The sequence below is a fragment of the Strix aluco genome, chromosome 2, assembly GCF_031877795.1.
Source record: "Strix aluco isolate bStrAlu1 chromosome 2, bStrAlu1.hap1, whole genome shotgun sequence".
Taxonomy (NCBI): Eukaryota; Metazoa; Chordata; class Aves; order Strigiformes; family Strigidae; genus Strix; species Strix aluco.
Genome location: NC_133932.1, coordinates 45,490,480 through 45,518,147, shown reverse-complemented (window position 1 = coordinate 45,518,147; position 27,668 = coordinate 45,490,480). Strand labels below are relative to the sequence as shown.

The 27,668-nt window shown below is 34.8% G+C and overlaps 1 protein-coding gene across 8 annotated transcripts in view; it reads right to left on the bottom strand.

Annotated features, from left to right (window-relative positions):
• DMD (dystrophin) overlaps positions 1-27,668 on the bottom strand; it is a 1,148,563-nt gene that overhangs the window by 759,807 nt on the left and 361,088 nt on the right. For all 8 annotated transcript variants that reach the window (XM_074814589.1, XM_074814586.1, XM_074814591.1 and 5 more), the window contains 3 exons: positions 24,501-24,676; positions 14,561-14,684; positions 7,480-7,567 (listed from right to left, as the gene is read on the bottom strand). In XM_074814589.1, coding sequence (XP_074670690.1) covers positions 7,480-7,567; positions 14,561-14,684; positions 24,501-24,676 — 388 coding nt within the window. The remainder of the gene's footprint in view (positions 1-7,479; positions 7,568-14,560; positions 14,685-24,500; positions 24,677-27,668) is intronic.

Below are 27,668 nucleotides of genomic sequence, written 5' to 3'. Positions count from 1 at the left end.
TTTCTGTATTTGAGAGCTCATAAATCCAGTTAATGATTTATCATCAAATAACAGACCTGAACATACAGATGTTACACATTAGTGGAGAAAGCATTTCAAAAATATTTTAAGTTGCTGCCAGGGTACTTTTGTTGCTATAGGAATGAATTATAAAGTGCATTAAAGTACAGGAATGGGAATGAAGAAGAAAAAAGAGATACAATACATAATTAAAACCGCTGTAAGAAATAAAAAAATGCCTGACAGCTGGACTTTGAAAACTATGTCTGGACTGTAATTAGATTTTAATGTACAAGACTGTTGGGTTTTTTTGTAAAACCTGATTTAAATGAATGGGAATTATGAAGTTTCTGATAATCCAATCTTTAAGCTTTGCTTTACATGTTATTTTAGAAATAGCATAAGCACTAAGGAATAAATATATGATCAGATTAAACCTCCATCTAGGCCAATCCCATGTGTCCAGCAGTGACCATCAGTAGACATTAAGCAAAGACAGAGCTAAGAAAGCATAGATGACACTTCTCTATGGTTATTTTCAGACAGGGTTTGGTTTCTCTGATGTAGTTTGCCTATTTCTGTCTATTGTTCAATAATCATGCTTAAATTAAAATTCATAAAAGAAAACTGACTTTACTTATTACAGAGAAGGCAACTATCTAGAATATTGAAAGGTAAAAGAGCTCTATATACTCTGTGAAGAAAGTAAGGCAATGCATATCAAAGATAAGCAAAGGGGTCTTACAATAATGTCATCTATTATTATTCTGAAACTTGAACTCTGGCTGAGTTCAAAATAATATTAACAAGCATCTCATTTATTTTTCAAAGGCAGTTTAAATGTAGTCCCTAACTTTTTTTACTGGCATGAAATGTAGTGTACACATAGGAATAGGACGCATATTGATTTAAAAATTAATAAACTTCTCAATCCACTGAGTAACGTTATACAGTTAAGAACAGTTTTAATAACATCATCACTTAGTCATACATGAGTTAACCTTTAAAACCTAAGCTATGTTTTTATCAAAATAATAAAATTTTTATTTCTTAAAAACAAGTTTAAAAGTAAATGAGACAAAAGCCTTCAGTGCTCTACTTCTGTGATTTTTGATACACTGTCAATATGGTTTATCTTGTTTGCAACCTGTACAACCAATCTGCAGGAAAATTTCTTTATCAAGGATAAAAAATAGTAAAGTTCACGTGCAATTTTTGAAGGTGGAACATAGGAAACTGAGTCCTAATTACAGCTAAATGCCATAAATAAAGTACTTGAAATTTATTATAATAAAATTTTCTAAAGAATTACTATAATGCATTCTATATGGTAACACACACTAAATGGTAATCTGGGATCATGTCTGCTGTGGAGCACCACAGTTCTCTGGCAAATCCTGTTCTGGATTCAGCTCAGGGCTATTCCTTTCAGAGTCGCTTGGAAACAGGCCACTTGGAAACAGACTGTGCAGTACCCAACATCAGCTTCCTGGACGTGATCTGTTTCTGGGATGTTGCCCTAGCCAAGCAAATTGTACATGATTTCAAAAAGTACAAGTAAAAATACAGACAGATAGGAAGCCCAGTACTACTGGGAGATAATGGCAACTGTGGTGATTGGAGTAGCTATACATAGACATTATAGTCTGGAAACTGGATAGCACAGTTTAAAGGCTGAGCAAGGGTATAAAATGAAGCTTAGAGCATAAAGAGCTAAACAGTATTTTGACACACCTTCATAAAATCCAACAGTGATCTGGTCTTTTGTGTGCATGTATTTGCATCTGGAGATGTGATATGCATAACTACATTTTCTTAAAGTGTAATGTCCTTTGAACAGTACTATGTGAAGAGGCAGCATAAACCTCAATGGCATAGCATGTCTACACAACAACAATCAAAGACGACCAAGCACATAGACACGGAATCTTACCAACAGCAAAACCAAACACATAATCTAGAAGATGAGCCTTTAACTATGCTATATTTCAACAATTGCTTCTATCCTGTTGTGACTTTGGTTATAAAAATGCTGTATACTCATAAGAGAGAGCAGGTATCTTTGCCACTGTGTTCATGATTACCTCTGAACCTGAAAGACACTACCTATGAGTTTGGCAGAGTAGATATAAAAAGATTACTTTTATTTATTCCTCCTTTCCTCTCTTTTCAGCTGCCACAATCTCCAAAGTACCCTTAGGCAAGATTATGATTACCAGGGGAAGTGCAGTCATGGATTCTCCTTACATAATAATATTTTCACTGTAATATTTTCTTCAATGATTCAGAGAGGACTGTATTTCAGATGAAAATCTAGATTCATCAGATCCTCTTTTCTTCTTCGTACTCATATGTCCCTCTTAACATAACATTTAAATATGTGGAAATACCCAATATTATTCAATTTTCTTTAATATCTAAACCTTGAGTCTAAATGTGATTCCACAAGTGAACAGATGAACAAAGAAATGCTTTTGCTCTTCATGTAACTGAAGCAGACAATACAAGATTGAAGTGTGCAGAGCCATGTCTGGTAAAAGATTGCAGAGGTGCACCTCACCCAATATCCTACCGAAAGGAAGACCCATCTGAAAATCTCCATAGGATGCATTTTTAAAGCTCTCTTAATTCACAGTCTGCTCAGGTAACTCAGAGTTGTCTATCAGATGTCGGTATGTCATTCCCAGAAGAATATAAGAAAATGGCCATTACTTACACCTGAAATAATTTGGGCAAATCTGTCAACATTTTGTCTTATTTTGAAGAAATCTAGTCCTCCATCTCATTGAAAATGACAAATTAATAACTACTTGAGTAGTTGATGCAATGAGGGCATAATTTTAATGTTTCTAATCATTAAATTGCTAAAAATCAAGAATTTGAAACTTGCTTCCACAATAAGTATAGATTTCTTCGTTAACTTAAGCAACCACCAGCTTTCATTCATGATGTTAACATCAATTCCTTTACTCTGCTTCACTCATGGCAGCAAGACATACCAAAAGTTGACAAGCAGGCGAAGAAACTATATAAAACCCATTCTCTGGTAAAACAATACTATTTTAGGAATAATGGTTCCTAATCTTTTAATGTTTCATATTCTAAAAGCTTCTGATATAATCAGTGAATAAATATATTGTACCCAGAGGAAACAGATCATTATCTGAAGTGCATCCATTAATTTTATTACTTTGTGTACTGCACATAACAAATTGTGTCTGAATATTTTTAATTGCGCAGCACCTGACATGCAAGTACTTTGGAATTGCCACTTAATATGAAGTATATCTTATTAAGTGCATTTATCATTTGCTATGGTTCTATGATAGAATAATGTAATACTATTTGTGTTTTTATAGCTTTTGACTCATGAGCATATGTGAAATAGTAACTCACAAGATAATACATTTCTTTCACAGAACAGTGGCATTTAACAATCACGTGTTTTATCACAACAAATGCATTTGTATTCACTTCAATGCTGTTTATCAATATGACTTTAATGCTGCTTATCAGTATTCATTTTGATGCCCTGTTTTTTTTATTCTAAACTACTATAATGGTCAAACATCCACCCAAACTGCTAAACTGCTTCACTCATGCATCAACAGATTTGCTACACTATTTAAAAATAGAATTTAGAAAACCAGAATAAAATTTTTTCTTAGAAACACTGGTAAACAGATGATGTAAGTTTTCATTGACTGTAATCATCAGACTTCTTTAAAAGAATGGGCAAGGAGAAGCAGAGCACGGCCCGTGTAGAAGATGAGTGGTTGGGTAAAGAACCATCCACCAAAAGCATCAGTGATTTCCCCTGTGATGGGAGAAGACCTTCAAATGGCAATGTCCAGACACACTGCTTACTAACACAAGAATAGCTACACTGCGTAAGATGGCAGTTCTTCTTAGTGCAAAATACTTTTGCTGACAATGCCTGAAAGCATTTATGTAACACAAGAATAGCACCCTGTATAAATAAATTTCCTCAGAATATTTTCCTCTGTGCTAAGGAATAAATAAATGAAACAATAAATAAACTAATACAATTCTCTCCAGAATTTGAATCCTACTTTTTACTTATTCCCCCTTCTATCACAGTAAAAATAAAACCAAGAAAGTAAATATAAATGATACAACAATGAAATTCACCACTGTTCTGAACTCTCTCTTATAATCCACCAGAGGTCTTCATCTTTTTATGCTCTTCATCTGTTACATTCAGAATCTTGTTTATGAGCAAAGAGGAAGCACATTTTATATATAACTAAAGCCAAGAATTTAGTGATAGCATAATCTGAATCTTAAGAGTCTAATCATTATTAGTCCAGATCTCACTGATCCACAAAAAGTAAAAAGTAACAGTGCAGTTAAAATTGTCCTCACTTGGCTTCACAACTGATCTGTGCCTTTAATCTGTTTGCTTTGTGTAGTCTTTTAATTACAGATTACATTGCAAATGCATGACAATCATCACTTGTATCACTGACTGTTTTCCCTAAAGAAAGTACCACACAGAATAACAATGGGAGCATCATCATTTGTGATTTGTAGATTGTGATAGTTAGAAAGCTCATTCAAGATAACATAGTACATCTTCCCTTCAATAGATGTTAAACTGTGTGCCTCCCACAAATCCAGAAAGGCACATTAATTCCAGCTCCTTCCCATGTTATGGAAAAGAGTTCCAGCATTAGAAGAGAAAGGTATGTAGACATAGTCAGTCTGCTTTGTTGAACTCCATTTTGGAGATTCAGTAAAACTTTCCTATGCTATATCCTTTCCTCTTGTTCTTAGTGAATCCAGCAATCAACAACAAAAAAACAAAAAACAGAGGTGAAGACTGTATGTCCCAAATTAATTTCCACAAGCCATACAAAGACTAAAGAAACTGAGTTGAATTACTAAGGAAAATATAAAGTTGCATAAGTTTGTTAAAGTTTGAGAGGTAGGTTTAAATTCGAGTTACATTTTTTACATTGCTTTTAGTTCAATATCAATTTAGAGATAATCCCATTAATTACAATTGCATTAGATCATAATGATTTGGAATAAAAGACAAATAGAATCATCGAATCATCGAATGGTTTGGGTTGAAAAGGACCTTAAAGATCATCCAGTTCCACCCCCCCTGCCATGGGCAGGGACACCTTCCACTAGACCAGGTTGCTCAAAGCCCCGTTCAACCTGGCCTTGAACACTCCCAGGGAGTGGGTAACAACCACCTCTCTGGGCAACCTGTTCCAGTGCCTCACCACACGCATAGTGAAGAATTTCTTCCTTATACCTAATCTAAATCTACCCTCTTTCAGTTTAAAACCATTACCCCTCGTCCTATCACTACACGCCCCTGTAAAAAGAAAATTTGTTGCATTTAAAAGTGAAAAGGCTGAACATGGCAGTTAACTTCCTCTACACCCAAAGCATAATTTTGAACCTAGCAAGAGTTTCCATTTGCAAATTCTTTGTTAAAATCATCTTACAGTTCTCCTCAACTAATGTTAATTAATTAATTCCACTCCCTACTGCTCCCACCTGGTGGTGATTACTGCATTATTTAACCATTTCATACACTATTCTTCAAATTGCCTTTGCAGCAGGGGAGTAGCTGAAAGTCCCATACACATTTTAGGTTTGAAGTCGAGAGGAACTGTTTCTCTTCTCAAAGGAACTGTTTCTTCCTAAAACCATGGCAAAAAAATGATCTTCATTCTCACAGGCAACTAACCTGTCATCTTTGCTAGAATATTCTTGCTATGAAAGCTCCCACAATATATGGCATGATACAGAGCTCAGAACAGTTGATAGGAAACAGATGAAGTCATGCTGGCTTAGCTAGTCTACCCTGTGCTTGCGCCTCAACTGGAAGACATGCTTCCCAAAAAAAGGTGTGATTTGGAAGACACGGGAAATACGTATTCGCCCATCTAGACACAGTCAAAATCTATACACAACATCTATAAACCATGAATAAGCATGGACCCGTGGACTTAAGGAGAAAAAAGAGAACCTTGAGTTAAAAACACATGAGAATATTTAAGACAGAATGTTAACCTACTTGATACTAGACATGGTAGGGAGCACAGTACCAGAAAAGGAATATATAACATGCTAGTGAGTTCTGCAACTAAAACCGAAATTGGTCACCGGAAAGTACTATATAATCTGAAGAAACTGAAGCTGGAATTCTTGAGGTGCGAATCTGCATTTGGCCAAAGGAAGACAGGGACGCTGCTAAATGTGCCCTAGACAGATTCCACCCAAAATAACAAACTTGATGTGGCAGCACACAAATTTCAAATACTGCCTTAAAAGCCCTGTACAACCAGATCTCCCAGGCAGAAAACATGTCCCAAAAAATTGACAGAATTTTTTATATAATCAGCCATGGAAAACTGCCAAAATTATTTCAAAGAGGGTGCAGATGTTACCAGGCTCCCTTCAGTCTATTCACTGAGCCTGGGAAGGGAACCCTTGCAACAGTTGTAACAGTAATGGTAATTAAAGATATCCCACACATTGAATATGTACACTTTTAAAATATTATACCCTCATGCTTAAGCAAGATAATCTTAGGAGTCCACCAAATTTGTTTAGCTTTGCCAGTTAGTACCTCAAACTCAAAGCATTTCACTTTTAGCAGTTAAATTCTTGGTTCTTCATTATAACAACTTAATATAAAATATATGTTCTGAAGCTTAGTGCATTCAACATCTATATTTCTGGTAATCATATCAGTATGACAGATGTTGGTCCATGTTTAATATTTTATTGCAAAGTTAGACAATCTTTAATATCAAGGACAATGTCATGATTTAAAATTTTACTTCCATCTACCTTTCTTTGTTTTTTCTTTTTCCTTTAAAAATATCTAAAAGTTCAAAAGAATGACATAACAGAATAATTTTTTAAAAAAATCAATAACAAAAATAACTTACAACTAATTTTCTTTTTCAAGAGTTGTATAAGCTTTGACATTTATTATCTTTGAAAAGTCAAATGCCAAAAATCTCTTCCAAATCCAATAAAATGTTGTTTTCTATGATACAGAACATTACAACAATATGTATATTACAAAACATACATTGTATAAGTCAGAAAGCACTTTTTTTGAACTGTTCAGTATAATGTCTTCAGAGCTTTCTAACTCAGATGAGTTAATGTACCTTCAAAAACTTAGCATACTCAGAAAATAAGATTACAACTTCAGTCTGCGCAGAACAGATTGTTAATATACAGTTCATTACTGTGAGCAAGTTTTACACACGTTTCTTTTCATGGTACTAAAGTGGTAAGGTTTTTTTTCTCTCTTCTAATTAACAGATTTAACATTCAGAAATAATAAAAGAAATATAAGGCAATATTACTTTACTGTTCCATTTAGACAGTATTTGCTAATATAATTCTTGTGATAAATATGAACATGTGCATTTATCAAATCCCTAAGAAGATTATCTAAATCAACTCCCATGTAATTACCATTCACCATCTGTTCCACCAGGGCCTCAGCTGATCTGCTGGCATCTTGCAGTTTTCTGTACTTCTCAGGCTTTTCTCGCTGGATGGCCTGCAGCATGACAGGAAAGGTGAGTATTTCAACAGAGAGATTTTGAAGAAGAAAGTAATTAATCTCAGGGATGTCTTCTGATTTCTCGAGACCATTTAACCTGTCATATTGCCCTGCCAGCCTCCTAGTTTGCAATGAAAGCAGCAAGTACCACACACCATCAGGAAGGGAGTCAGTCATAAAGTCAAATACATAAACTGAGAATCAGAACACAACAGAGTTGACACATGATACATGTCAGTATTTTACAGACACATAAAAGACATACAAATTAAGAGCTATTCAAAGCCCAATATTTCAGAATAAAAATATTTGTTCAACAGAAATTCCTTGTGGAATAATAGATTTGCTCATTTGTCATGATAACAGCAAGAATTGAGCATGCTAACCAAATCACAGGGTTTCATAGCATACTACAGTATTGAACCCATATATCATTTGATTGCTTACTCTTTGTTTGCAAAAAAACCCCCACGTAAAATACATATTAAAGTAGATATGTAACATATATATGAACATACATAGCAGACAACCATATATGAGATACTAAGTAAGAATGAATGTTAACTGCAGAATTAACACAGGCTTCTAGTTATGTACTGTATCTAATACACTCAGTTCACCTTTCTGGACTCAAAAGTTTCTCAGTCACGTTCAGGCTAGTGTTCAGGCTGCCTGGTAATGGCGGGTAAAGGCTAGCTGCTACAGTTTCAGGATGTAGTAGGAATCTAAGTTTTTAATTTCATTTTGGGTTGGCAGCAATACAGATGGAAAATAAAACCATTTTAGATCAGACAGCCCCTCAATGCTGTCTCGTAATTAACAGCACAAAGCCACTCCACTGATTTTAAACTAATTTAGTTGTATAATTTAGGTGTAATTTAGAAACTCTAAATCAGAATCCCAAAGAAGCAGCATGGGGCCACAGACAATTTGATACCAAAAATAAAACAGACTATATGTCTCCCATAGATCCTGACCAACAGTCTCCCAGAAATTAGAGTCCTTCACTTTACAAACATACAAAAGGATACACCACCACAAATCCTACATGACATGTATGGAAAGATAACACACAACCCTGGCTAAGGCTTCTTGGTCTGTCTGACCCTTCTAGGCTTCCCAATCACCTTGTTTATTTCCACAGCAAAAGTATCTTCTGCGTGACTTGACCCTTTGGGGGAAAAGGTTCCTTACAACTGGAAAGACACCTCAAGTAGGTGTCTAAGAATACGTTTAGTGGAAAAACCTTGCATACTTAAATGCGAAAATGTTATTTTTCAAACAGATTGCTATGCTTAGGAGAAATTAATATAAACACCTTTGAAAAACTCTCTTAAAATAAATTTTAAAGTGTGATGCTTAAAACATCTTCAGTTTAATAAGAAGCAGCTCCCTGAAAGACTTTCCTAGGTGAGGAGATGCTCAGAACTTTAAAGACAGATTTTCAGTTAAATTTGCACATTTCCACAGCCTACTTATAATTGTCATTCATTTATGCATATAGAAATGATTAAACACCAGGCTTTCTAACAGTAGCCAAGGCTTCTATCAAACACTTTCAATAATACAATTTTGTATAAATAAAATATATAAAAAAAGGATATTCAGAGAAAAATTAAGGATGAAAATATTTTGGATTTTATAAACATATCTTTAATATATACCTAAATTATCACTGAAAGATTATTTATAGTTTTTGTAGGTCAATAAAATCTTCTATCATTCTACTGTACAACTGCAATATTTTCCAAATTAAAATTTAAAAATCTATTAATTCTCTCCAGGGTTCCAAAATTTCTTATAGAATCGTAGTTAATACTACTCTGTCTATAATACCAGGTATAATTAGCATGAGTATAAATACAGAGAACTCAAAGGAATCATTAAAACACTAAAACATACTGAAAATAATTTTACTCCGTCTGTAATGCCAGATGTGTAATTATCATGAGTTCAACAGTAATAAGCACAAACGAATAATAAAAAAACCCCTAAAATATACTAAAAATTAGCTTTTTGAAATATAAAAATGATATGACATCAAAGCTTGTGGCAGTGTCCAGTAATATGCTATGCACGCTGATAGAAAATATAAGCAGTACATGTGAAGTCCTTAAATAAATATGAAAATTTGATACATATCAAACTTTCTATCAATTACTTTTCTCCATTCATTTTTATGTAATTGGCATATATTATAAAAATGAAGGTCTAACACTGGTTACAGGAAGACATATGCTTACACACAGAAAGCACAATGGTAGCCAAAGGAGAAAAGACTGTCCTTTTGTTCCTTACAAACACAAATCACCTGATCTGGGGAGAAAGGAGGAAATTCACCCTAGTTACTTATAGCACTAACCACATCGTCCTGCCATTACTCTGTACACACCGTCATTGCCAAACCTGCAAACTTTATCTTGGATTTTTCACCCCCTCAGAAAAATTTCCAGATTTCCACAAGAATGTGTAAAGTGCCTAAATATGAAGGGAATAGGAGTCCTGGAAACACCTCTAATTTATATCTTTGCTTTGTTATGTTCATTTCTTCCTTTACTGAAAGGGACCACACTCTTGATTCAGGTTCGTTCATGACACAAGTAGGCTGGGATAAGTTTGAAGAGGTTTGTGAAGTTTTGAAACTCAGAGTCTGTATATTGTAACCAACGCTTTTTTTGATAGAAAGTTGTGGCAGCAGCAAAGTCACTTCAAAATATTTCCAAATATATAACTTCCTTTTTTTTTTCTCTCTCTTTTTTTTTTTTTCTGTAAAAGATTTTTCAGAAAAAATACACCAATATGAGAAAAAAAGTTACCTTTACAGCCTTCATCTGGTCAGGGATTAATTCTCTTTTGGCTATTTTGTAACTGACAATGCAAATGTACGATAGCCTAGGTTTAACTGATTGAATAACACTAAAAATTCATCTTTAGCTAAATTCCAGCTGAAGGTGAATAGGGTATTTTCACAACACTAAGTGTTTTATTTGACCCCGAGATTTTAGTTGTCAGTTAATGACTTCATAACCTAGAAAACACTGATGGTCAGAGGAATTCGGATGTTATTCATATCAAATCAATACCGTACTTTGAGAGCTCTGTGAAAGGATGCACGGTAGCAGTACTCCCTGACCTCCTGTGCCTCTGACCAATTACCCCTGAAAGCAGGAGATGGGAACATTATCATCACTGGCTCTGAGAGTGATTCAGCTTTCAAATATCCAGGCCCAACAAAGCATGTCTGAAAAAGGTCACTAAAACAAAACAAACAAACGAGAATTAAGCTTTTGAGAATGCCAAGAGAATAAATTTAATTGTCTAGGATATCTGACATTTTCCCTTACATCTGTTCCTTATGTGTTTACCTTTGATTCAGAATTTCTAGATGCTGCTTCTTGGCCAACTAAAACTCCTTTCAAGGAGTTTTATTCGCAGTTTATTGACGGATCGTCTCAAATCTGTCTTATTATGAAGCGGGATTTTCTGTCTGTCAAGTTTTAATTTTTTTGCACCTGAACTTTCATATATTTGAACTTGCAATATTGAAAGCTCATTATGGCTTAAAAATAACAAAAAAGGCCCCAGTGATTGTTAGGTCTGTTTTCAGTAAAATATATGTACTAACTGGAAAATGGTAACAATGTCATACAGCATAACGATGTTTACAGCATTAATGTTTGGATGTCTTCATTATTTAGAAGTAGTATGATTGTTCCTCAATGAAACTTCTATACTTATGGCATCCAGTCTCTCTGGCCAGGTAAGGCAAATATCTTTGCTTTGTGGCAGGGAAGGGCTATAAATATTTTTGCTTCTCTCCAGACATAGGAAGGGACTTTTTGTGCATGTCTAATATATTCAACCTACGTAATACATCTGCCAAAGGCTAATTTCCTGCCAGTATCTGAAGAGCAGCTGGCTTAGCAAACACAGTCAGTGCATTTCATACAGCCTACTCTTGGCTTCATCTCCCCCAGGCCTCCTCTGAACTGGGATGGAAGCAGGCTTTTGAACTTGATGAATCATCAATGATGGCAAAAGAGCTTTCCTTAGGGCTGTCGTTTCTGAAGTCTGTGTCCCTCCATCATACAGCAGATGCACTTCCACTATATCATACAGAAGTGACCCCTCATCCAAGAAAAATGATGAGTAGGAGAAAGCTGCCAGAACAAGAAAAAAAATCATCCAACTAGTAACCTGTCCTCAAAAGAACAGCAGAAAAAAAAGTCATTAGGAAAAAGCCCTAGAACTCGGCACCTACCACGGTAGGCAATAAATGGTAGGTCTGACATTAGCCAAGTACAGGTGTTCTGTGCTACACCAATATATATATTATATATATAGTGTGTATATATATGTGATAGTGTGTGCATATATATATATACACACACTGCCGTGTAGGGAGAAAACTAAATGATAGCCAGTAAGGGCAAGATGGGACTTCTGAATGCATCTGTACATGGTCACGTGTATGCGTGTTTAAGTACAACACTGGGGTATGACTATGTATGTCATTTCAACACAACCTTTTTCAGTTATCACTAATATGTTTTCCTTTTTGGCATTTCACCTTTTTTTATAAATCTACAACTTTATTAGAGATTAGATTATAATATATTAAACCCCACATAATCTTATTTTTCATTGATTTGAGGCTCCTTTTGTGGGAATTAGAAGCAAAATGTGTTAACAAGCAACAATGAAACTCCTCAAATCAATGAACTGGACAGTAATTCCTGCTTTGGCTACTAGTTTTATGGGTGGAGACAGAGATCAGACCAGGAAAAGTCAGGTCAGGACAAGCTTTAAAACTGGGCAATTTAAAAACCTGGGTTTTTCTGCTGTTTTGAAAAGTATGTACCAATACTTCCATTAACAGAAAACTCTTCAACACAGAATCCATGCAGTACTTGTCAAGTGCCATCTTTCAGAGTTCTCTCTATCAAATTAATACATGTAATCAGGATGTTTTCTCCCTAAAATCTCTAGAAACTTCTACACTTAACTTGATTTTCCCAACAAAATGTTCATTTTAAAAGCAGTGATACTCTGAAATTAGAACCCATCTCGGTCTTTAAAAATATTTTCAATGTTAATGAAAGATACACGTTAATTTCTCTTATTTCTATTTAGAGTTACTGGTTTGTCTCAGACAGCTCTTGATACAAAGCAGATACTTCTTTTGCACTACTTTTTAGTAAAGATGCTGGAAATTGGTTTCTTAACCATCCAGTTATTCAATTTCTAAGGAGGTCAAAGAAACATCTGAAATATCTCCTGTTATCTGCAGTGTCTTGAATTCAAATTTACAACGCCCATGCACTGGTCAAACTCCACACCTCTTTTCCCTCCCTCCCTCTTCCTCCAGTATTATGTATGTTTCACCAATCTAAATGAGATCTGAACAAATGTGGTAGGTACTGGCCTCCCAACCCCAATGTTCTTCCTCAGCACTAACAAAGGCAAGGCAAGAGCTGCTAGGAACTCCAGCTGGGACCAAAGGAAGGTCTGTGGTTCACCTACCTCCACCCCTTTACTTGTAACGATCACCACCTCCTTGGAAGCAAAGAAAGGAAAGAAGGAGACTCCTGTATCCTTTAATGCTTTTATAAAGTCTTAGAAACTGACAATATGAGGTGGGACATCATACTGGTTAGGGAAACTTGATAGTGCAGGTATCCAGCATAATATGTAGGTCAAATGAGCTAATTTGCCATGCTTGAAATTGTTATGCTCCTCAAAATGGGAATATATGATGGGGAGACACGAGCATTTTTTTCCCCTCTGTTTCTTTTTGAATTTTACCTACAATGAAGGTTGAAGCATTCGGAAAATTAACTGTGTATCTACTTATGTGTTAGATGAATCCCATTATCTCAGTATGGAAGCATTTGAACCCATAAAATCTTCTCTGTATATTTGATCCATTTTGTATATTTGCTTTAATATATATATATTTATGCATATTTCACATAACATGATGCGGTGCCATGAACTAAACTCAGGATATTACATTCTAATAGATACTTACTGGGAGTAATATGACATTAACAATGAAACTAAAGTTATTGCAAAAAACCCTATCATTTAACATGAAATTTTAAAATGTATATTTACAGCCACAAAATTCAGTGTTCCTCAATCTTATCACAGCTGATGGACAAGCAGACAGTGAGAAAAAACAGCAGCAAAACTAACTTCAATACAGTAACTTTGTTCCATCTGTTTGTGTTCTAGGAGTATGCATCACCATATATTTTAATGAAGTTCCATGATATACTCTGACACTTTAAGAGCTAAGTATAAAAAAATGTCCACTTTCTCTTACTCAGAAAAGACAGGCATTTTGCATCTATCTTCAAAAATTAAATATGGAAGAAAATTTGTAATAGTTTAGTTTTCAAGGGCTATATTCAGAGTGTGCGAAACACATACACAAACACAGCTACACCTTAAGCAGTGCAGAATCATTCATTTTGCCAAAAGTAGAAAAGAACTGATTTTGGTTCAGGCATGGTACTACAATAGAGTGTTAAAAAAAAAAAAAAAAGTGAAGACTGGTGATTTTCAGATATATTTTACAGTGCTGTAAAAAGAATTAGATACAGATTTTCTTTACCATACACTAAAAGATGACACTTTACACATCCTTCGTTTTATGCATGTATAATGTCAAATTGAGCTGTTAGTATAGAATGATGATGCATATTTAAGGATAGGCTTTGATTCAACTTTACCAAAGAAGACCTTAATTAAATATGAGTATGTACGAATTAAAAGAAAGATCTCTGTATTCAGACAGCCTGTGTAGCAATTTTGGTGCCAAAATCTGAAATTCACGGAAACAGTGAGCACTTCTAAATTTCTCTTGGACATATGGACAATCTATGCTTGTCAGTCCACATTTGAACTCATTTAAACTTGGACTTTGAATGCACTTTGACAAGCTAATACAAACTAACAGACATATATACAAGTACTTTCTCCTACATTGACTCTTTGTCTGAGATCTGACAGATTGCCTTCTTTTCGATATATTGCAAACTCAGGACTCTGAAGCACTGCTTCTGAGCGGGTCATCCAGCTATGGAGCTCTGTTGTATCCGAGTCAAACCTAAGAGACAGAGAAGTGCAGTAAGACATTTAATTTCCACAGTTTCTGAAAATAGGATTGAGAGTAAACATGTTTATCTGGTTGTTTAAACAAGTGAATAAGCAGCAATTTCTCTCAGCAAAAGACAGTTTTAAATCCCCTGTATTTCATTAGGTAGTTCATAAAACTATTCACTCTAAAACTTGGAAACATAGAAACACTTTTTCATTTTTAAGACCTTGGTTTGACAGCTGAACAGATGCAACAATTTTCACAATAAGGATTCTAATTTTACAAGCTGATGTTTTCGGAAGACATGAAACAAATGGCTCTCAGTGAAACGAGTACCACAAGTCCTGTTGGCTCAGCTGAGGATGTAAGGTCTATCTGGGTGACCAAATGCAGCCTTCATACCTGCATGATTTCTGTCCCAGCTTGTGCTGACAATATTATGAAGGATATTCAAGCAGGAGATGTGACCATTAGAAAGGAGACTTTTCCCATTGACTCAATTCGTTGTAGAATGTAATTACTAATCAACAGTAAATTATAATTTTCCTACAGCTAAAACTTTAGAAACTGCAAATTAAGACCCCCAACATTCTGTATATATTTTTTAACAAGTTTTTACCATACAGTCCTTTTTATTACAGTCTGGATTCTTTCATCAACTCCTTTAAAACTGATCTTAATTTTTGCTACCTATTCAGAAGGTAGCAGCTCAAAATGAAGGTTACCATATGCAGATATTTAAATTGCTCATGTGTAGAAAAATCAAACTATGATTCGATATCTACTGTTGTTTTTAAAACAAGAGGCTTGAGACAATGATTTTTCTCAGTTGTGCCACACTGTATTCTTGATTGCGTTTCTTTATTGCACAATATGCTCTAATATTTATATCTAGTTTACAGCTGATTTTCTTTTTGTGGAAATACAATTAAAACAATAGAACAGAAAGACTTAGAAAAAAATATTGAGCCGTATCTTTCAGTTTGCTTTGTAAATATAGGTTGTATCATTTACATACAATTGAAAATCTACTAAAACCAAGAACGTGAATGACAATTATATCTTCAGAGGAATTAATTCTTTTATAAAAATATACCCCATATATACAAGAACTAAAATACAAGGATGTAAGGTAAAATCAGGTGCTACAGAAATCTACATATACAGAAATGAAAACTGAATACAAGAAAGACTTCCATGTTTGATCTAATATTTATGCGTCCCTTTCTTTTCCACTGTGATCTTTGTGACTCCATTTAACAGCACAGTGTGAAAGACTGAGTAATAAATAATGAAAGCAGAAGAAAGAAGAATCACATACTGCCTTAATCTGAGCCCAACATTCTATATTCAAATTATAAACTCTTAGGAATAATTTTGATAAAGCAAGTCCTAATACTACTATTTGAACACTCATTAGAGGAGAAAAAATATGATTGTGAAGTAATGGAAGGTACAGAAACCTTAATCTCATAAAGAATTACAAGTTCAGAGGTGGAAGACAAAATTCCTAGACAGTTCAGGGAATTTCTGTGCTGGTACCAGATTCTAATCCCTGAAATCAAACTGCATGGCCAGTTAAGAACTTCCTAGTTCAGCTTTATTTCTGATCCTATGTGACATTAAATCAACTGCAATTTTTGAAACAACGTTATCCTCTGTTCTGCATATAATAACTGCATATTCAATGACCACAGAACAAGAGACATCTGATAGCAATGAAGATGAGTTTACCAGTCCCTCAGTACTAAAATCCCTTGGCTGCAGGTAGAATTGTATTATTTCTGGTGTTCACTCCATTCTCAAGCTGAAGGTAAGTAGGACCAGTGAGATCAATTTACTGAAGAATAGCCTGTCATTAGCCTGGTATAGGATGGAAATTGACAGAGCAAAATGTTTATCAGTGATCATTTCTTCATTTCTTAAACAAAAGGACTTAGCCCTTGCCTCTGCAACATCCTCCCTGGGAGAGGAAAGGGATAATTTGGGGCAGTTTTGATAGTACGACAAAATAATCGGGAACACATCTCATGGCCCAGAGATTCATCAGATGGTGGTTAAGTATTAGCCACAGCAGACAGTGTCTTGACAGAGCTGATCTCAGATAACAGATTGCTCTGTCACTTGCAGTTTCTTCTGGAGATAAATATAACTCCACAAAGCCTCCTGCCCAAAAAAGTGCTATAAAGAGGGGGTAAAAAAGGATTAAAAGACATGAAAGTTAATTCTAAGTAGATTTTTGAAGCACATAAATATCCTTAACATAAAGATATTTTTCAATTACCTTGGAAAAAAATTATTCTCTCTCTTATGTTCAGCTTGTATAAACCCAGGAAATACAGGTAGAATACAGCATTTAATCATTCCACTACGATGATTGGACATTTCCTTTCTGAGCACAGCTGCAGTTACAAACTATATTAACTCTAGATTGATATCAAAGGATCGAGTCTTTAAATCTCCTAAGTACAACAATACTTTTGACATTAAAAGTAACACAATATTACCTTTCTGACCCAATAAAGATCAGTGCATGAAGAATTTGTTAAAATAAATCCATGGAAGACACTAAAACCAAATCACTTGAGACAATTACTCTAAATAATTACCTTACTTTAAAGTGCACATTAGCTTGCTCCCCACCTGAAAATTCAACCTGCAATAGAGGATTTATTCTTTCTGCAGCACTGATGGTTTAGTTTCCAATTAGTCTTTCCTTCTGCTATTCCACAAGAGATACGTGATCTTTTACTGCTCTCGCTGCCCTCTCTCTACAGGCCAGCACACATCCACTGAGTTCAAATACAGTCTTTTTTTTACTCCAGAGCATGTTTGAAAAAACATCTATACATTTTTAATCCATGCCATTCAAATTTGCATGGAAGTCCCCCCAAACTGATTTTCTGGATCTTACTAAGCCATAAGCCTACTTCAGATTCCCATTCAAACTCTCTTGCTAATATCACCACATGTACTTGTTCAAAAATGATTCCTTGTTCTAGGTTTCCCTTCCTATTCTGTATTAAATACACGATAAACCTCACATTTAAGGCATTTCACAACTTAGTTCCATTTTGGATTTCTCTTTCTGTGCATGGAATTTCTGAACCAAATACCCAGCAGCATATGATACTCAAGTCCTACTACAAGCCCCCTATCTAATCAAATACTTTCTGGAAACCACTAAGTAACAGCAAGCGTTAATTTGCTTATACTTCACAATAAAAACAAATGCAATTTTTAATAATAATCAAAGGGCTGACTGACTATAAACTTTCCATCTGTGTAATATATCTTATAAAGACCTATTGTGGTTCTAACAGCCAGTATCACCTAGTGAATGACAATGGTATATTTTAAACTCATAATTCTGATTTTTCTTACATGCTGCCATGGTAAGATGACAACATATTTATACAAACAACTTGAATGTTGTACAAGTTCACATAGGAACACAAGTTGTGAAGTACCCTGCTGTCATGTGGCCATCACAGTGCATAATCTTTTCTCTAAATTAAATGTATTTCATCTTGAAACTGCTACTGTGTTACTGCTACCATGACTAGACAGTGGTTTCAGTACTTTTTCTTTCAACAAATAGAAAATGCCTCATAATTTCTTTTGTTCATTTGATATTTCCCTCCCTCACCAAACAAGACTACACCAGGCATGTCACCACTGTGTGTCTTGGGCAGACATAAGACCATTTGCCTACATATTGAGCTGGCAGGGAATGATGCAACATAGACCCAAGAACCTCATTACTGAACTACTGCATTTCCATGGCTGGACTGAAATGCCCAGCTCACCAGTGGTCTTCCTCAGCTTGTAGCTCTTTGCTGCCTAGAACATGTCAAAGAACAACTTTACAGTATACAATGCCTATTGGTAGAATGATACTGTAATGAACTAATTCTCTGCTGTCTTCCTCCTTTATATTTGTAGCTGGTGAGCCATTAGTTAATAAACAGCCTTGTTCTTACGCCTAATTCAACAGCTTATTTGTCCTAATAAATATTTTTCCCTCCCTATTTTTTCAGTTCACTCCTCAAATAATTTTATTTCCTTTCTGAATGATATTCTGGACCTCCCTCTACAGTTCTGATACTGTTCAGTTTAGCTTCATCAACATTATGACTAGCACATTTCTGTAATGCAAACCAAGGCATCAAAGAAAATGCTAGATCGATCCCAAGATCAAGTCTCTTTCAGAAACTTCACTAGTATCATCTTATTAGCCTCAGAGTTTTCCTTCTTTAGCCAACTATCCATCTTAACACTGGTAAGGTATGGTTATAAACCATACTTTCCCCAGCCTGAGCAGTAGTTACTGAATTGTAACAAGCAGAAATTCTGATAGATCCATCACTTTTCTCATATATAAGGAAATCATAGCTAAGGCAAATGAAAATCTAGAGGTTGTTGTAGAATATATTCATTAATACCGTTTGCCTTCAGCAAACAGCCAGTGGCTAGAGATGTAAAGTAGTTTTAAATTCAGTCATCATGCCTTTCACTGAGTGCTGACTGGTACTAATCCTATGATATAGGAGGTAATTTAAGACACTAAATGTGAAGAAAAATATATATTCTCAGTGTATTTGTCACTACGCCATTTCTCACCTCACAAACAGGATAAAGGGTTAAAAACCAATAAGCACCAATGTTATAAAATGTCCATGTTTACAGACCTCACATACCCAGACTTCTTACACTCTAAATAAAAATGTTTATCAATTATTCCTTCTGTAAACAACAGAATACTATCCTGTTGTGTCTCAGTCAGCTGTTCCTTTCCTTTGGCACTGGCTACATGGATACAACACTGAAACAAAGGACCATCAGGAAAATGGAAGACATGGCTTTCCTCTTTTTAGATTTGCTAAGTAATGTTAAATAACAATACAAGAGCAAAAGCTGCATTTCAATATGAGGATAAGACTCAAACAGCCCAATGGAGTTGCTGTAAAAGTGCTAAACAGCATTTAGTTCTAATAGGATTCATTGAACAGCAATGGGATATTTGAAACAATTGCTATCAAAACACCACTTTGAAAAAGTCATTATAATTTTTCATTTGATCTATTTTTCTACAAAAATGCAAACTTTTTAAAGTAATGAAGCTTCATAAACCTAAATATAATAATTTTCAAAGAAATGAAGGCTACTTTCTTTTCGAAAAATTACGTTAACACTTGTTAAATGAAAAAACACTAGATGGAGCAACTATCCTATTTTAACATACCTTTCTCTTCCGGGTCTCTTTCAAATCTGAAGATTAAACATCATATCCATAATAATATGACAAATAGACTTTCTTTAGAAACATTAGGAAGTATGTACAAAGTTATTTACTAAATGACAAAGAAAGGTATCTTTGGACATAATTTAAGAACTTTAATATTAAAAATTTGTTTAAATTAAATGTTAAGCAGCTCTAACCTGTTTGCTATTTAAAAACCTACCATGAACTGAGTAATTTTCATATTTTTCTATGCTACACAACTGACCTGTTTTTCCCAGAACATGCAAATACCATGAAAATGTTACATTGCAACCCTTTCTCCCATTTAGTAACAGTTACATTTAGACCAGTAACAGAATTTAGCACATGCCAGAATTATTCTGACATTCTGAAGCATTACTTTTGAGGCTGATTCAACCTTTTTTGCGTGGTCAAGGGGGAAGGAAAAAAAAGTCATCTCCTTCTTATCTCTGCTTTCCAACACTTAAGTTTTTAACGTAAGTTGCTTTAGGAGGCGAGAAAAATCAACAGGTTCTTTCCCGTGCATTTATGCCACAGTGAATTGAGGCAATGGAAATGTGACATTCATTCCTGTGTATGTTATTGGTCTACAAGTCAAATTGTTTCTCCTCTATTTCTTCAGTATAAAGAGAGACTCTCATACTTCTAATCCTTCCAAAGCACTTGGAAATGTAAAATTAAAAAGCATTCTAGAAAGCTTGATGCTTCAGCTTTAGTCATCCGTTGTTTCCCCTCAACTAAGTAGCTGGAGACCATACCCTTACACAGCCCACTAAAGCAATATTCACAGTGTATCCAAACTACTCTTTTTCCCTCCTTGAAACTAAGCACCTAGCAATACACACTGCAAGTGCACTGCATCTTTAAGACATCATCTAGTCTTTCTAAAACACTTAGATCACAGGAAAGAAAATCTGGAGCACAAATCTTTCCAAACATGTGGCAATGGAGCCTGAGGTATTTATTTCAGACATACCGTTTTACAGCAACAACACTGACTAAAGCTTGAGAACTGATCGAAGAAGCTGACAAAAACTGGAAGCATTATTCACCACGTCAAAAAAGCCCCAACCCCTAATGTGGCTTTCACCTCAGTCCCAAAAAACAGCAGGCAAGAGCATACAGTGCGTTGCACTATAAATGCAGAAAGAGGCCAACACAATCTGGTTATGCACCTTCAGAAGCTTCTGGGAAGCATTCAGTAATTGCTGGGGTTTTTTAAGTCAAACAAAAACTAAACAGTACAGAATAATCTACCCTTAGTCATTAAGTACTCAGAGAAAATTTTGAACATAAACACACATACATACAATACGGAACGATGTTGGAGAGATAGGTTGAGAACCCTTCCATTCTCTCAGTTTATTTCAAAAAACAAAAGCTATACAGTACTATGGCGTATTTTCTCCTTGGGTGTAGGTACAACTAAATATACACAAAAAACCCTGAAAGGGTTGTTGCAGCCAACAATGGACCCAGAAAATAACTGACTGACTGTTTGGGAATACAACCATGAAGTTCTCCCAGCAAAAAAACATTGATGAAAAGGTGTCTAGTCACCAATACATATAGACATTTCATCTGAGCACCCAAATTTCAAGATGAATTTTCTTCTCCCACTGTTACGCTTATGTTCAGTATAAATTTATGATGCTGGAGAAAGAGAACAGCATACTGTCAAATGTATTAGCTTCTAAGACTGCACATTTGTTTTAATAAAATCAGGCACAATAACCAGTATTCTAAGCTGAAACTCCTGCCCTGAAGTTTCCTCTCAAAGCATTTCTCTGAACCTATTTATTGACTGGTCCTCCTGCTCCAGAATGCCCGCTTGGACTTTCTAGAAAGGGAAAGTACGTAAGTATTTTTTTCGTCTGTTCAGTTAGAAATGCAAAAAAAAAAAAAAAGGCAAACAAATTCCATTCAGATAATACAAACATCATTCATCCTGCTGCACAGCTGTGGACATTTCTAACATGGTTTACTTTGCACATTAGCATATTATAGGTCCACTACAGGTATTCAGTGAACGGTCATGCTGAACTAGTTCACATATGATGGTATGATTAAACTGTTAAAACAAATCTAGTAACTCCTGCATACAAAGCAATATTCCAGCTAGTTAGACCATATTAAAGTGTATTAAACAGTGAACTCCCTTTTTCCTGCTAGAATGCAGATTTCTTTCCTACCAGATCAAAATAAAAATCTAACCTGTGCAGAAATAAAAAGGACTCTGATTTTAAGTATATATAAGAAACCACAATTTACTCTTAGATATAAAGTCATCCTAGACAAAGACTGAGAACTACAGATTGTTTGAAGGTTCATATCTTGATTCTTACCCAAAAGTTAAACAGAACTTATATGGTGACTGAATATCTTTTAGACAACATAAATCAAAACCCCTTGAAACCTAGTATGCAATGGTAAAAAACATTAACACTCTGTAAATTTGGTAGCAGATCTGCCAATAGTATAGCTGCAAGCAATCATATTCTCAAATTTGATAATATAACCTATTTTCTGTACATGGATCTATCAGATTTATATATAACCTCACTAGTTGGAATGCTTTAGATAGACAGCAGCTAAAACACTTAAAGAATTTATAATTCTCAGTTTGTATAAAACAAGGTATTTCTGAACATAAACAGTTCTTATATTCCAGCTAATTCCTGCCCTCTGGTAGTTTCCTTGCATGATGAATTAGAAGACTGCAGTCTGCTGTACCCCAACAATTTTACTTTCAGTATTAAAGCAAATCAAAAGAATATGAGCAAAAAGGAAAATACAAATTAATATTAAATACTTAGTAGATAAGAAAGGAACTTCTGCTGCAAACTGGTCTCCAATTCTATAATAATGCTATTTATAGCAACAACTTTCTTGAAGAATTGTAAAAGATATGTTTAAAAAACCTCACTCTACTTCATTTAGTTTTAACTCAGATAATGCTTTCCTTTATAACAGTAGACTCGCATTTCACTTCCTTACATTTCTGTTCAGAAAGAACATTCCTAAAACATTCAGCTTGGAAAAAAAAAAGTTTTAAAATATCAATTATTGAAACACTTGAAAATTTCAGGGGAATTTTTATTCTTAATTTTTCAATTTCAAAATTAATGCCTTAATATAGGTTTACTCTTGCATATAAGACAAGAGGGCCTTGATCCTGTTTGAGATCTTTGCACATTACCACTGAAACATTAACAAGAGCACTAACGCTTACAATGTCTGTTAAGTAAAAACACTGCCATCTAACAATTCCTTGAACAAATTCAAGAATTGTGAGTCTTCTGATAGTCATTATTTTGAGTGCTTGGGAACAGATTAGCAAAATATAACTCTCACTATTACTTAACGGTAACCTAGGATAAGTGAAAAAAAAAAAAAAGATTACAATTCAGGACTCAATTCATTCAAATTTAGCTAACAAAGTTACTTATTTAGTCTAAGCACTTTCTACAGAAAGAGTAGTTATCCAATTTAACACAGAGGGAGTGAATCACTCTTCTTGCATCACATATACCGTGTCCTTAAATAATGAGGCTAAACTAGAAATCTTACTTTTAGAATGGTCAAAGAGGGGTAAGATAAATCGCACTTCAGATGGCCATGTATTAAAAAAAGTATGTATTTGTTCAATGACATAATCCTTTAATCAAAAAAAAAAAAAAGATTTCTCATATTCTTGGTATATTTCATTCTTCTTACTTTCTTGTAAAAGAGTCTTTATCACTGAAAACACATTGAACTGAGCAAAGATATTTTCTATAGAAATGAGACATTGAATGCAGTTTCACATTCCTTTCAGTCCTTGAATCTGTTACCTTGGAATTCAGATGTTTATCTAAATATCAAAAAACATTTCCATAACAAACATAACAATGAGTGTTTGGAGTCTAGCTTCTTAGCATTTCATTTGGAAATTTAGTGCTTGAGCCAATTGTACTTAAACTGATCAGAAATTTTTCTCGTGACTTTAACAAGTGTTCAGTATTAGTCTAAAATCCCTTATCACTTGTACTTGAGTTACACAGAAGAAAATCTGAAAATAATGATACTGCATGTTTCACCAAATATTAACTCTGTCTCTGCAGAACTGTTATTTCTACTGCTGACCCACAAGCCAGAAAGAATACAACCTGAACTTTATAAGCCAGGCGATATCTGCACTACTAGTATTCTAACTATTAAAAAAAAAAATTTAATGAATTTTAAAAGCTGAGAACTAATGGAATATTTCTTGTCCTTCAAGCTTCAAGTGGGACCCCCACAATGCCATACATATGGACTTCTACTGACTATAATTATTAACACAATGGTATTGACATAATGATTAGCATTCTATAATGCAAAATATTTGGACTAGAAGCACAAAAAAATCTGTAACTTATCTTGAGTAAAGAAAGATAGTAATTAATTGGTACCTTAATAGAGAACAGAAATATAATTTTAACCTAAAAAAAGTATACAACAATCTACTGCAGTCAAATCAAAGACTATTTTTTCATTCTCATCCAAATGTTCTCTCTCTAACTCTTAGTGATTCTTACCTCCTCCTAATTTCTGAATCCAGAAGGAGTTGCCTTTTTTTGTGGGGTGGAGGTGGTGGGAGTTCCTCTTTAGCATGCTTAACCAGGATTTGTTCTCTTGTGGTCACCATAGTTACACTTTCCATTACAGTTGTCTGTGTTAGTGATGTCTGAGTGGTAGTGACAGCCTGTGAAATCTGTGTGAAGTATAAAAACAGAGGTCACACATTGTTTGAAAAACTTCAGTAAAGACTGTTTGGAGTAGCAATAGAAAATAATGAAAAACTGCTCCTGTCTGATCATAGGGTGACCTATGTGATAAAATAACACTATATGCAACTCAAACCAAATTGTTTTATCTGACTCATGCTGTGTGAATAAGATATCTGCAAAAATCAATATCAAAATCAGAAAGAATCATGAACAGAATGAACTTATGGCTCCCTGTAAGTAATGCTGAATGAAGAAATGAATGTTCAGTTTTATGAGGGAATTGAATGATAGCAAATATATAAAATGTTACTATTCCTATATGTTCCCCTGCCACCGTTCTGAAAATCCATTCCTTGAGAAGTGATAATGTCATGGTAATAGCACTAAATTACCAATTGTTATTTTTACCTTTTATAATAATTTTCAAACTAGAATGTAACTCGTCACAACCTACTTGCACAAAAGGGCAGTTAGCTTTCTGTCCAGAAATCTTAAATTAGAAAACATGCACTAGAAGGCAAATTAATTTGTGTCAGTTTTATTCCATAATTAAAAACTAACGTTAGGGGGTCATAACAGATACTAATACACATACTATGTAACACTGTAAACACTACCAATCTAATGCATTTAACTTTGCCCAGTAGTATGAAAATAAACCCTTCACATAGTTCAGCTGCATAAAAAAAAAAGGAATGATGAGAAATATTTTCTGCTCATATTTGTTTGAAAGATACCATACTGTACATGTACTGCCTGTTTATATTTGTTTCCATATAACATCAAACTACAAACTTTCCACTTAAACATGGGCAGTTGTTCTTAAGTCCCTTAACTCATGAGAAATGGGTCACTTCCTTTTTTCGTTCTGTCAGATGATGGCTCATTTGTCAAAATGCTCTAGTTATAGCTCCAATGACCACCTCACAGTTTAGGGGCAGTGAAATGGAAAATAAAAAGAAGTTATAATATCAGGAGCAGGAAAAGCTGTGCACCAGAAAAGCCCTGCTTCTTTGCTTACTGCCAGTGTGCAAGAATTAGAAAGACTTTTTAATTCAATGACAGGAATGCCAGTATCTAAAATTCCATGAAACTATATACACACATAAATTATCTATTAGTTCTTGCATCAGAAACTCAGTAATAAAATTGAGTTACCTTAGTTATTGAGACATTAATGTTTCCATAAACGATGGAGAAGAGGCATACAGGTAATCAACTGCAACACCTTTCCCACAATGCTTTCTTATAGTGAAAAAGAGTGACAAGGAAAGGGGGATACTGTTAGCTATCAGTCTCTTCTCAGCAGACAAAATCAGTAAAGCTAAAAAAACCTGAAAAAAACCCTAATTTCTGCCAGTGTTGCCAAATCTTTCATGTGGCCTTCTAAACAGTCTTCTAAAAGTCTTCTTGTTCTTTGTCCAGTCTGCCAGTGGAAACGATGACTAGGGAAGTCTGTTACCACCATCATTTTGGCAGTCTTAGAGCAGTCAGCTCAATGCTATGCTTCCCGCTCTAGAAATCACCAGCTGTCTAGGCTTTAGAGCAGAATCTGGACTACTCAGAAGACCACAAAATTAAGATTCAGAGCAGAATTTTTTATAATCTCTGGATTAATTATGTCAATTGGAGTAAGCTGCTTGTGAACTGAAGGGACTTAGCTAGTGTATGAACTACATAAATTCTTTGGAAGAGAAAAACACCCAGTTGACTTTTTAATCATCACATTATTATGTACTAATACTCTTGTTTTAGTTCCCTCAACAAGATGTATTGACTTTGATATTTACATCATCGAGGCCAGGCTGGATGGGGCTTTGAGAAACCTGGTCTAGCAGAAGGTGTTCCTGCCCATGGCAGGGGGGTTGGAACCAGGTGATCTTTAAGGTCCCTTCCAACCCAAACCATTCCATGATTCTTTGATCTACAGAAATCATGACAATATTAAGTAAACATCTCCACATAGTTTTATGAAAATTTTATACAACATTCTTTTCAAATTTATTTTTTATTAATTTGGGGGGCAGGGGAGCAGAAAGAAAAAGCAAATTGAAGCTTCTGATGTCTAGGGTTCTATGAAATTTGAGGATAACACCTGATGTCACCTTTTCTTGAGTTGACTCTGTAGCTAAGAACACTCCAAATAATTGCTTGCTCCTTATATGCAGTTTTGGGTACAGTCTCCCTCTCCTCTTCTTAAAAAATTCTTATTACACTCAGATTTATCAAAAAATCAATGATAGGATGATGTTTGTGACACTGAGGTCATATCCTGTCATGTTTCCATTTGCCAATCAATACCAGGGTACAGTTTACAGTGAAGTAGGTGTAAAATAGAATAAACAACAACTAGGGCACTGTAGGAATCATCTGCAGCATACTACCAATTACACAGGAGTAACAGTTTCTGCTGGTAATTAGGAACTGTGCTTCAAAAGCAGGCAGTGCAATTACCATATGCTCAGAGCAGTCAAGTCATGATGCTGGGGGTGTGTGTGTGTGTGTAATGATTTACGTGTCAAAACAGTAAAGAAGTATTCTTCATGCTTAATCAATAGGAGTGGAGGTTAAATACACTTCAAAAGGAGAATGGAGATATGAATTTGAAGTTCATAATCATTCTAATTAGAGACTGGATAAGACTGAAAGGTAGTAAAGATTACACTGCAATGTAACTCTGCAAGATGAAATTGGTTCACGTTTAAAGAGTGCACACAGTGGGTAAAGGACAATCCTTAAAAATATAAGGGAGTAGCTTGTATTAGCTTCCCTGGCAAAATGCCCCAAAACCTACCTCTTAAATGTAATCATTGAAGTGGTGTGTTTCATGTATTATTCAAATAATGACAGCAGAGTTCCCTCATCCCTTAGTTCCTGACAAGCAAATATCAATCTGAGAAGGGGCAATACAAACTAGGCCTTTAACCCACTAGAAAATCATATGGAAAGTGCTAAGGTGACTCACAAGGCTGCACA